General features: G+C 42.4%; 1 protein-coding gene across 17 annotated transcripts in view; it reads left to right on the forward strand.

Annotated features, from left to right (window-relative positions):
• GSDME (gasdermin E) overlaps window positions 1-10,483 on the forward strand; it is a 35,576-nt gene extending 25,093 nt beyond the window's left edge. For 12 of the 17 annotated variants that reach the window (XM_083826893.1, XM_083826897.1, XM_083826892.1 and 9 more), the window contains 5 exons: window positions 151-339; window positions 2,329-2,456; window positions 2,573-2,753; window positions 4,293-4,366; window positions 5,311-9,515. In XM_083826893.1, coding sequence (XP_083683019.1) covers window positions 151-339; window positions 2,329-2,456; window positions 2,573-2,753; window positions 4,293-4,366; window positions 5,311-5,541 — 803 coding nt within the window. In that variant the 3' untranslated portion in view covers window positions 5,542-9,515. Of the gene's footprint in view, window positions 1-150; window positions 340-2,328; window positions 2,457-2,572; window positions 2,754-4,292; window positions 4,367-5,061; window positions 5,157-5,310; window positions 9,516-9,983; window positions 10,090-10,369 lie in introns of those variants that run through there. The other 5 variants (XR_014580716.1, XR_014580717.1, XR_014580718.1 and 2 more) reach the window with 5 other exon arrangements.
• Window positions 10,484-12,284: the final 1,801 nt, after the last annotated feature.

Consider the following 12,284-nt stretch of genomic DNA (forward strand, 5'->3'; position numbering starts at 1 on the left):
ACAGATAGCAACCACTGGCATTATCTCCATCTGGAAGAGGTGAGGTAGGAAGAAATCACATGTGAGAACTCTGGATAATATAAGCTAGCATCTCATTCAGTAATTGCTTGCGCATTTCATGATTTTTTTAAATTGTATTTCTAATTACAGAATTCTGTCTGCTGGATGAACAACAAGGAGGTTTTGAAAGAGAAAGCACAGAAGGCTCAACTTATCCCCATTCAGCACCGTTCAGAGATGCTTTGTTTCTGTATCAGCCAGATGCTGTTGATAATGGGGTGTACTCTGGGGCTAGGAACCTCATTCCCAGGGATGCTTCTTTAAGTGTATTGAAACAAGGTATTACCAGAAATGCTTTATGTGATTACATTACAGAGAGTTAAGCAACAAGATAGAAGGAAATCATCTGGTATGGTAGTACCTAAGAAATTGTTAGCTCATTTTGATAGCCCTTATCAGGAACTCCTGGGAGAATGCACTGAAAGACTAGAAAGATTTACTTCTGCAATGGGTACATGCAGAGGACTGTTCCCTAGGAACACACTGAATCCCTTTGCCATTAATATGATCTTAAAATATAACAGAGCTGACATAAAAACCTAATATTCTGGGTAAGCTGTGTAAAATTAGTGATGATTTATGCTTTCATACAGAAAGGGTCACGGAATGTTCTCAGTAAAGCTCATTAGTTAAAGGTTATTTTAAGTCTCAAAAACTACAGAGGCATACCCCACTCCTCTTCCACTTACCCTCATTATTTTCTGAGAAGCTTGAGAGAGATGTTTGGTAGCAGCTAAGGCTGATGAAATTAAAATATGATTTAAGTGGAGGTTTGCAAATCAGTATAATGGGCCAGGCGCAACTTGCTTTTGATAGGGATGCAGGAGGGGCAGGACTATCACAAGAGAAATGAAAAAGGGGAAAACAAATCAAGGCCTCGGAACGCATTTCCCTTTTCATCACTTCTGGGTAGAGTTCTTACAGCTGTTTCTGGCGATGAACGTTACTTTTGTTATCTCTAAATTTCACCCATTTTTCATGGCTGTTCAATAGACTAACTGTGACCAAGGCAGATATCCGTTGTCCTGAAATAAGTTCTCTGATTATCTAGTGTAGACTTGTCTGAGAGGAATGACTATCTCTGTGTGTAGAATTAAAAAACAAAACAAAACTTTTTTTTGGTGAAAGAACAGTATGCCACTCTTTCAGTTTTTGTTTTAGCTTGACATATCTTTGTGCCTTTTTTGCTTAAAAGACACAACTTTTTTGCTTAAAAGTTTCTATTAATTAACGTGCACTTGCTTAGAGAAAAAAGTAAAGGATTTTTTTTCTCCTAAAGCAATTTAAAGTAGGTTTACTGTTCTGTTATTTGGGTAGACAGTCATACCATTGCATGAGATACCCCCAAAAAAACTCTGCCTGTAGGTGAGCGTTTTTTTCATAAAGTGATTTGTAGATAGAAAAGGCGTCTTTAAAAGAGAACATGTCACTGAAGTGACATAAAGGGAAGTTTCTTTGCTCCTCTTAAAACAAGGTTAGGAAAGTTTGAATGCCCGTATTTTTTGCAATGTGGAAGAGCACGTTCCAATCTTCCAGTTGACATCACTGACTTGAAAACTTACTTTCTTTTACATAAATGGCAATTTGATTTCATAAAATTCTCTGTTGTAGTATCATAACCGATTGTGGAAAAAGAAATGCAGTGATCTCTCATTTGCTTCTATTGTCTGTGCTGTAATGAATTCAGTGTTTGAATCGAGAAAATATTTTTGTCACGAAGTGTAATAGGTATTTTTAGGTTAGGGCTGAAGGGGTGTAATTCTTCGATCCGTGTGATGAAATATGAGGACCCTGACAATTTATCGTCACAACAGGACCTTCTGATTGTGTGCGTACTCACACCATTGCCTTGGTGATTCATATTAACCCTCAGATTTAAAAAGTCGGGCTATGAGCAGAACGCTTAATTCTGCCTTATAAATGAACATCCTCTGGAGATGAACATCCAAGCAACACACTTAGCATATGGTTAATTCGGTGAACATTAACATACCGACATCTAAATAGTAAAAATACCGAACGCTGAATATTGATCCTTAGTAGCAGTATTTTTTTATCTCAGTATTTTCAATGATGTTTCAGTGATTCATTAGGGAAATGCATTCGGATGCGTTCCAGCCTTTCATTATGACTTGCGCTGATGGAAATCGGGATGTCAAGATGCAGTGATACAGCCGCTTATGAAATGCATAGCAAAAATGTTAACTGTTTTTATTGGCATTTGTGTAGCACTGCTTACTCGTACTTTTTACTGCTTTCTTGGGAAAGATCTATCATGGTTGAAGGCTCAGTTCCAGCCCTTTGCGAAGCTCCCAGAAGAAAAGCAAAGAGCTTTATATAAAAGCCTGTGTGAACTCCTGCTCCGTGAAGAAATGCTAACTGCCCTGGAGGATGTGGTAAGATAAAGAAACTTTTGCTTGCTTCCTAAAAGTAATTTCTGAATAGAACTAGCACTAGCTTTTGCTCAAACTTCTCTGTTTTCAAGAAGTTTTACTTTTTCTTTTGCTTCCAGTTAGATGATATCTGCAGAGGAGACAAGCCAGATCTGAAGGAGCTAAAACCTGCACAACAGCAAGACCTGGTTGACTTCTTGCAGCTCTTAGGGTGCAGTAATGAGGTATTGTTGCAGAACTGTCAGCTTCAGGATGAGAAATTGGTCTCAGCTGCTCACCTCCTCATCAGTGCTGCCTGCGGTATGTTGTGAATGAAGAGAAAAGCCTTTTATTATGATTTTTTCCCCTTTTAAATGCTCCCTCAGTGTAAAACATATTTATGGCTCTTTTTGATGAGCAGTTGGTGAGTTTACTGAATGTAATGTGTTCTGTTCCTTTTTCTGCGATTTGTATACTCTGCTAGCCATTCCTGGCTATGAATGAAAGTCAGCCCTTGATCTCTGACAGGTTTTGCTCGTAAATACACTTTCCCCCAAGATAGCTCTACTTCGGTTTCTGCTGAATGTGGCCATTTCCAGTTTGACAAGCTAATTTCTGTTCTTGATGCATGCCAGAGTTCTTCTTGCCTAAATGCTGAGAATTACAAATTGGGTGTTGTCTTCTCTGGAGCAGCATATATTGTCGAGGTCCAAACTATATTTAGCAAAAATGAATTTAATGTAGAGACACTGCAATTAGAGGGTTGTTTTGCTGCTACTGCAAAAGGAGATAAAACACAAATGTCAAACAAATGCCATCCTCACAATCTAGTTGGCCCCACAGTGTTAATTAAAAGTCACCTGCAAAATCCAAGATAGACTCTTTCCTGGCTTTTTCTCCTCTTTCTCATACATAAAGTTTCCTGACATTAAGATAACGAAGGGAAGGCAGGTGTGGTATTAGTGAGACGTGGCACCGTGCAGCAAATGTCCCTGTGCATCCACGTGTGAGCAGTACCCGGGTAGGGAAGCTTAACTCATTTGCAGACGCACAAAAGAAGTGGAAAACAGAGGCCCACCGATGTGATAATACTTGTCAGATGCTATTAACAGCAGGGCACAGTTAATTGAGTGTGTTGCATTATCACCTGGCTTTAGACATGATGGCTACTGCTGACATCCATGCAGAACTGTAGCTGGATGGAGAATCAAAAGCTGTTTCCTGCCTGTTGCTTCTATTAGAAATTACAGCCTTTGAGTTACAGAGTTTAAGGGCACCGCAGGGATCATTTTGTCCATCTCCCTGCCCCATGGCAGAGCCAGCTCTGTCATTCCTCTCAAATTGTGGTTTTGCTGAAGTCAGCAACTCATACAGACTTTGAGAGCGGCGGATCTTGTTTTGTTCAAGGCCTAAATCATTCAGCCAGCCTGCAGGCTCAGGCTGAAACAGTGGGGAGGTGCCTGGGGAGGAGAAGAGAACAATGGGGAGGAGATCCCCTCTCCTACCAGCTGCCTTTCTGTCCAGGGCGGGGACAGTCAGCTTGGGGTTTGCTTGTACCCATTGCCCGTTCCACTTTATTCTGCAGTCTGGGAAGCAGGCAAAGGGCTGGATCAGCCCCTTCCAAATGCCCAGCAGAGCACTTGTCACAGCTTCCCTCGCTGTAGAATCACTTTGGTCTTCAGCGTCCATTTCCACAAAGTGCTGTACCTGCGGGTGGCCTCAGAAATGCAGCTCGCCCGCTGGTGCTCATCAGGAGAGCCCCACAGCAGAGCTCACTGCTAAGAAAGTCCCATCTCCAGCAGCCAGCCTTGTGCTGCATTCACTGGAAACAATCTTTCCCTGTTAATGTCTCCTTCACAGAGCTGTCTGATTACACTCTTGTCCTGCTGCGTGCCTGCTGTGATCTACAGGTTGTTCCGGCACTGTGTTGCTTGGTGAGTAATCAGAAAGTGGCATGTGGGCACCAGCAGCAGTAACGACCGAGTTCTCTGCCTCCTTGTGTTTCTCACCCGATAAAGAAGGTGTCAGGCTCTGGGGCAGATCTCAGCTGTAGGCACTGCTTAGGCAAGGTCAGAGCCTGACGGTGGCAAACAATGTAGGGAATTGTTTGCAGGTGGGTACCTAGCCTCTGAAGTGCTTCTGCATTTAGGAGATTCCGTGAGCAAAAGAAAATTGTAATTTTAGCTTGAATTTTAATTTACTAACAGTCTCCCTAACCCATTCTTAAATCTCAGTAACAACAATCACCTGCCCTTGGGAAACAGAAATTCCCTTTGATACCAGCAGCGCTTGGGCCTTGGCAGATTTGGAGTGGCAAATCTCTGAGGCCATTCATTAAAACAGCTGAAGGAATGGGGCAGGATTGGCATTTGCTCTGAATTCCTTAAGCCCAATGACAAAAATTACAGTAAAAAGCTTCAGACGTGTAGGGACAAGGTGAATGCTGCCGTTGGCTCAGAATGAGAGTGAGTTGAGTGTAATCTGCAGCGAGAGAAGTTGGACTGGGGAAAAAGCAGTGGGAGAGATGTTTCTCCTCCGAGGGTGCCGCAGAGCAGGTCTGAGGGCTGGGTATGAAGGCGATATCCGTGCCGCGTGTGAGAGAAGCAGCGCTCCCTCCTCCTCTTTCCAGCTGTCAGCGCAGTGGCCGTCATGACGAAGCATTCTGAAACATGGCTGTGGGGAGGTGAGCTTTGGTGCTGGACGAGTACCTTGTGCTTGTCAAAGGTAATGGTAGAGGGAATCTTGCCCTTCTACCGCTCCCTTGTAAGTTCTCCAGTGGTTTTGTAGGAAAGAACCGAGCTCTGTGATGCAAAGAACAGTGCTGCTTGAAAAGCCTTTCTAATGCCTCTGTTTCTGTCTCTTTGTCTCGTAAATACAGCCTAATATCGCTTCAGCTGACGGCACCTTGGCACTGAGCAGTCCTTTGGTGGCTACTCTGACTGACAGAGGAAGATTTGATGTCGTGCAAAGGCTTTTTGCTTCATCAAGCATTAACTTGGAAATGACAGAGTCTTCTGTAAAAGTTGTCACTGCGAGAGAACCTCGCTTCTTCCCCCTCCTTCTTTATGTTGCACTGTACGGACTTCATAGTTTAGTTGGGACTGCATAGGAGCCTTGCTGAGCAGTCACTGTCCCAGCGTGTTCTTTCTTCTGTAGCTGTGCAATAGCCCCGAGGTGTGTGAGCTGGCAATAGAGCAGCTGAGTACTGGGGGGTCCGTGGGGCGAGGCAGGCAGCAGTGAGCCCTGTGCTGCCGTAAGAAGGTGAGCTGCAGCTCCGCAATTTCACTAAGGTAATGTCTGCAGTGGAAAATACATAAATAAGTAAATAAGGAATGCAGGGGAGGAAGAAAAAAAAGAAAAGCCTGGAACAGAAATTGAACATAGCTGTTCTGATAGTTGTCAGATCTGCAGAGCGGTAGAAACTTGATTGCTCGCATTAATATGCGTGGGAGAAAACTGCAAAGTACAAACTGCCTTTTGTAAGCAGGCAAGCAGGCTGTGGAAATCCAAGGTTCTGCAGTGCAGTGTATGTTTTGCTCATTTGAGACCTGAGGTGCAGAATGCCTTCAATCTGGAGGAGGTGAAGTGGAGGGCTCTGGAAGAGGTACTTAATTAGGTTTTCATTTCTTAAGTGTAGTTTGGCATCAAGCCATGTGAACTGCACGCTGCAGGAAATAATAAACTCTTTTTTCAAAAAACTAAGACCACCTTAGGGATTTATGCCTCTGTTTTCAACTAAGTTTTTACTCAGCGTAGCAAATTTCAGCTGTTCAAATTGCATTTTGAACTTTCTCTTTGAGATATTGTGATGCCTTCTGGTATGTGTGTACGAAATGTCCCTGCAGCACTCCACCAAAGCAATCGTTTCATCGATGTGACATTTTCAGTGCGGGTGTTTTGCTTATGCCTTTGACTAATGGCAAAGAGTTAGCAAAGCACTTTGTGCTTTGAGATGTTTTGTGTTTTTTTATCATACTTTTCTGTGATCGTGTGAATGGGACAGAAGCGCAGTGGAGATCACTGTAAATACGGGCTGGGGAAGATGTTGTTCCAGATAAATGGAATATCGGTGCTTTCAGGTAAGACTGAGATGGCTGACAGGGAAGCAAGCAGGTGTCTGTAGGGAGGGCTGGTCAGTGCACAGGCCCTGCAGTTTACATAAAGGGTAGGAATCATAGCTTCAGTTTTCTGCTCTGTTCCCACATGGTCTTTAGCAGATCACCCAAGAGGTCTTCAAAAGCTCATGTCAGTTAAGCTTTCCCTGAGAAAATGGACTTTTCAAAAAAAGCAGTGTGGTACCTTTCCGTACCTGAGAGCGCAAGATACTTTTGCAGACTGAAGTGTTGGCGTTTCTGTGTCTCGTGTGTAAAATGAAGCTCACAGTGTTGCCTGAATGTGGCACTGGTGGATATGGAAATGTCCTTTTGGGGGGGTGTAGGAGTGCTTGTAGGAGTTGTGCGTTTGTAAACGGGAAGGTTTTTCTGCCAGCCACTGCTCAAAAGTTGCCTCTGTAACTAATTTATCAAATTTGTATTAAATGTCATAGCAAAACAATAGAATGACTTAAAACTTAATGTATGTGATTTCTGCTTATCCTTTTTTGATTCCCATCATACCCTTGGCTTTGAAAGTTGGTGCACACAGGCACTAAGAGGACGTGTGAATCCGTGTAGTGCTACTATTCGCTTGTCCTGGTCTTCAGAGTCTTGGTGTAAGCCTTACGTGTGCTGCGTTGTGTAACTGCTTTCAGGGTGGGTGGGCTGTCTTGTGTATGTAGGAGACCGGATTTGGTTAAAGAGGAAAAAGACCCCAAGGGGTTCTGCCCCTTCTGCCTCCACTTGCTAGTCATTGTTTGCTTGGGTCTGTTGGCTTCTCACTTCCTCTACCTGCCCTGCTTTTAGGATGGATCCTCTTCCCTGCAGAAGCCGGTGGTTGTGCATGGCAGCCACCAGTCTTGGCTCTGTCCTTTATGTGCTGCCTTTCCTCTGGGATCACAGAAGCACCTCTAGATGAACAGATAGCCTGGAATGCTTTTTGAAAAGCAGAGTAGCATAGGTGGGTAAAAATGAGCTGCTAAAGCAATTTATACGTTCATGTCTCTCTATGTAACAATTCATTTCTTGCACGCTCCTGAAAGCAGGATTCTTATGCACATAAATATTCAAAATAGCCGGGCCTGGGGTTGTAAAGACCCAAGGCAGCAGCAGAGGCAGCGTGTCTTTCTCCATGTACCTTTTGTCCTGCCTTTCCCTAAGTTAAACAAGGATAGCCTCTTCATGCACCCAGCCTAAGCTGCACTGATCCAAATGAGTTCAGAGTCTCCTTGCTGCATCCCTGATGAAGCTGATTCCTTGTGACAGGCTGGCCTCACGCAGGAACTGCTTCCTCGAGGTTAGGTGGGGTTTCCCTAGAAAACAGAGGTGGTAAAAGGGCACTAGGGTCCTGCAGAGCAGGCTGGCGCTTGCCTCATGAAAGGCTTCGTTTCACTCCCAGCCCACCCTCCCTGAAGCCTTGCTTCCCTTTGATACAATTTTGCCTTCTGCAAGAGGAAGGGGGAAGAAGCCTCACCTTTGTGATTCGGAATCAGATCAGCACGAGGGAAGCTGAGGTCAGTGGTTGCTTTTTAAAGCACACGCTGCCTCCAGCAGCCTGCAGGCTCAGCCTTGTTTCGGTAACCAGCACTCAACAGGCCTGAGTCGCTTGGGCTTTTGTGCACTTGTTAATTACAGAGACGGAGTCCTGTAATGCTGGAGTACTTAGACAGTAAGGAAGGAACCCAACTTCAGCAAGGGCATTTGTAGGATAGCTGGAGAGGCCCAAGGGACTCCACATTGAATGGGGAAGGGGTGCTGGTGCATTCAAAAGCCAAAAAAGAAGAAAAAGTTTTATTTCTAAACTGAAGGCCCTTCCTGGCACTGCGCGTGGAACACCTCACTGCTGCGGCTGAGGCTGCACAATGGTGCATCCAGGAGCAAAATCTGTAGTGCTAGAAGAGCCAGGCAAGGAGCATTTGAGTACAGAGCTAGGTGCTTACACCCACCTCAGAGAGGAGCAGACCCCAGGCTGGCACCTTGAAGCAGAGCTGCCACGTGGGCTCCAGGGTCCGTTTGTTGTCTTTGTGGCAGCTGCAGTGGTGTGTTTGAAGTCTGTGCTGAGACATGCGATTTCAAGGGATTTCAGACAGCCCCCTTCTGGGCAGGAAGTTTCACAATTTCAGAGCAAAAGACACAGTACAGAAAAATGAAAAAGCTTTTTAGTTTTCCTTCCTCGGCCTGCCGTATCAGGAGACAACCCTAAGCACAGTAAGTGCAAAGTCAAGATCTTTGTCGTGTTTTAAAGAACAAGAGAATTTCTTACAAGTGTACGGAATTTAGCCTTTCCCACCCCCAGTGCAAAGACCAACCTTTGCAGGTGAGCTGGTCAGTGGAGGATTTTGTACTAGCACCCTAACAGTAGTGTAACAGGAAATACTTGATGTGGAACCGGTTTGCAGCAGTGAAGGATTAGGCTAAGATAAAAGGCAGATGTGCTCAGATTGCCTCCTGAGAGCATCTTCACTTAGCTAGAATTCACTGTATGACCAAAAAAAATCAGAGAATTGCAGTTTTTCAATATTAAATCTTTATTATATACAAAAATATTTCGTTGGGAATTAACAGAATTTCACAATTTTTACATTAATATTTTTATGCTTGGCTGTGTTTATTGTGAAAATATTAGCTGTGAAACAGACAAGGGGGGTTTTAAAAAACAAGTTACAATTTAAAAATGTCCTACATATTAGCTGACTTTATTAACGTCAAGTCAGAATACTAACAAGTCCCATCCAGGCCTGCTCTATAGCATTGTATTCAAACAATTAGGTACTAAATCATCTTCAGCGTCACATTAGAAATAGTTAAATTTTCTTTTGTATGATGTTTTCAGCTAATAAAATGTATTCTAATAAAAAGTATTTTTTACAGGAGAGCAGTTCTTGAAGTTTTATAAGTGTCAAATCCAGTTTAGTATTCTGTAGAAGGAAAAAAAAACAACATGCAAAGCTTCCAATAGGAAAAGAAAAACCCTTGTGAGAACAAGCAAGGTAAAGAAATGCACAGTGACAGACTTACAGTACACATTTAAAGCAATACACTTACTTAAACAAGACTTTATAGTTCTTAGCCCAGTTTGGGGTGAGAGGGAGGCAAACTTTCTTGTATTTTAAAACCTAAGGAGGAGGTTCCCCCTTCTATCAGAATACTCAAGTGTTACAAACAGGTAATGTATAATGCAGGACTCGGGGAGGGAAAGCTCAACATGCATTTTTAGAGGGGAAGAAATCCTTTTCAGCAGTTCTCTCCCTATATAATTGTGTACAAGACCTAAACCAACAAAAATCAGTCAAAAAAAGAAAAAAAAAGCCCAATTTTGACAGCTGACAATTTTGCTGCCACTCCCAGAACTGCGCAAAGCACTATCATTAGTTTTGCTCTATAGTATGTAATGTATAAGATATCAAATAACTGAGAATTTATTTGGGTTTTTGGAAGAGATTTTACTGTATTCTAGGTAAATGTTAGCTACTTACGAAGCGATGACTTGGATCAGCTGTGAAGACAGCCAGACTTGCATGGACAAGCATTAGTGTGCAGTTGATGACATCAAAAGGAAAAGCGTAAGTGGGAGAAAGTGTCTCCAAGACTACTTTAACCATTTTAGCCTTGCAGCTTGGTCATATTCCACATCCAACCACTGCACTAGCAGCAAAAGAAAATCTATACCTAACTAGCAGGAGAAAGGGTTAAAAATATTGAAAACAAAATTCACATTACTTTAAATGCAATGTATCCTATAAAATATAAATATTACTGAAACTCTCCTTAAAGGGAAAAAAAAGAAGTTTGGATGTGAAACTGCTTAACAGCCTTTACCAAGCTGGAATTTTTGTTTGTAAGTCTGTGCAGGTCAATTCCAGCTTCAGTGCCAGTAAATGAAGTAAGAATTCAGCAGTTCAACAAGTGACAGTTTGTGGAATAGTATCCCACTGTGGTCCAAAATGAAGAGTTCAAGTAAGTTAGCAGACACTGTTTTGAATTTTTTGCAGTATATTAACCCTAAGACTAATTTATCTATCTACATAGCTCTACATATCTGTGTGAGTGCACTTCGAATGTATTTGGAAGCCAAAGCTGCCTCTTAATACTCGTTACAAGTGTTTTTAATGTATTAGGATCATTTCTTTAGTGTTGGGACTGCAAGCACTAAGTTACACCATTCTTAAATACCGGTGTCTCTATTGAACACTATTACCTCTACAAGACAAGTTGGGAATCCCAAACAATTCACATCAGTAAGGTTCTTTAAAATGTGAAGACTGAAGGGTGGGGTTGGGTGTTGTTTGGGGAAGGGGGGCAGGACTTCATTTCACCCCCTTCAATAATGACAGTCTGCCAGAGAAAGCAAATAAAAGTACCTTAACTAAAGAAATCCCGAGATTACTGACAGCTAGAGAGAGATTTAAGGCAAGAGGTCTAGCAGACTAGAAGTCCTCACATCAACTAACCACTACCTAAACACGGATAAATTGATCTCTAACACTGTTGCAGAAGTAGTATCATTAAGTTTGGCAATAACGACACAGTGCTTTAACGCATCAGAACTTGGCTGAGGCAAGAAACCCCGCATGAAGTAAATAATCCTTATCCGTTTGCATGACAGATGTGACAGACTTCCACCTGTAACTGGTCTTAAAGCTGTACCTGCAGGCACAACGAGCGGCTGGGAAGCTATCGCAGTAGGCACTATAGATGCTTTGAGAAGTGGCATCTGCCTCAGCCTTCAATCAGAATGAAGATGATAGATGAAGACTGGATGGAAAACCAAGGAAAAGGTAAAGGAAGTTTGAATTTGTTCTTGTTCACAGTAGCAGTTTGTGTAAAAACAGCAATAACCCAGATCTCCCAATTTCTGGAGTTGTGCTCTACTTGGTCACTCTGTACTGGTCCTTACTTAAGCAGAGCAGAGAGGCAAACTTGGCTCCAAAGGGTCCCTAGCTAGGAATTTTTTGTGTTTAAAATAGAAAAAAAATTTCCTATTTATTATCTGAATCGCCCTTTAAAAACCAACAAACCAACCACAGACAACTTCCTTAACACTGAGCTGCAGGCAACTCATACAGCAAACCACTTAGGTGTGATTTTAGAAGATGCAATGAATTAGAACAGAGGATCAGCAAAATAAAATTGTTCCGCTTTGAGCCTGTAAAAGATGTGACAGCTTATGTAAACACAAATTCCAGACTGAAGAGATGATCTGCTGTCTTGCTCCAGAAAGCTTTTTTTTGTATGACCAAGTGCACAGAGCTGCACTGACCTGAGGACTGTGCACAAATGAAGAATACTGCACTGGGTGTAAATTTATTTCCCGTGCCTGGATCAGTACGTGATTTTACCCTCATTGTATATCTGCAGATCATTTGTAAAGCCGTTGGTAAGTAAGTCCATGCAAGGTGACATATTGTCAAACTGAACTTAATTGCCTACAGCTTGCACATGATGTGGAACCTCAAGTAGGCCTGCCAGTGTAACTTAAGAGACAGCAAGGTAATCAATCACTTGGGTATACATACACCAGAGTATTTACATTAAAGTTGAAGTTGGTGTATACTTACAGGAATTTTTGGTGCGTTTAAGGAAATAACTTAGGGGTCTTGGCGTACTGACTGTACTTTTATGTATAACTTTTCATACACAGGGCAACTACAGTGTTTCTTTTATAAGTCTCTCTATATGTACAGAATTTTACAGCACCTCATGCACTGTTTAAAACATAGAAATTACAGATAAATATAGAATTTTTAGATTGAAATAT

Source organism: Anser anser, assembly GCF_964211835.1.
Source record: "Anser anser genome assembly, chromosome: 2".
Classification (NCBI taxonomy): Eukaryota; Metazoa; Chordata; class Aves; order Anseriformes; family Anatidae; genus Anser; species Anser anser.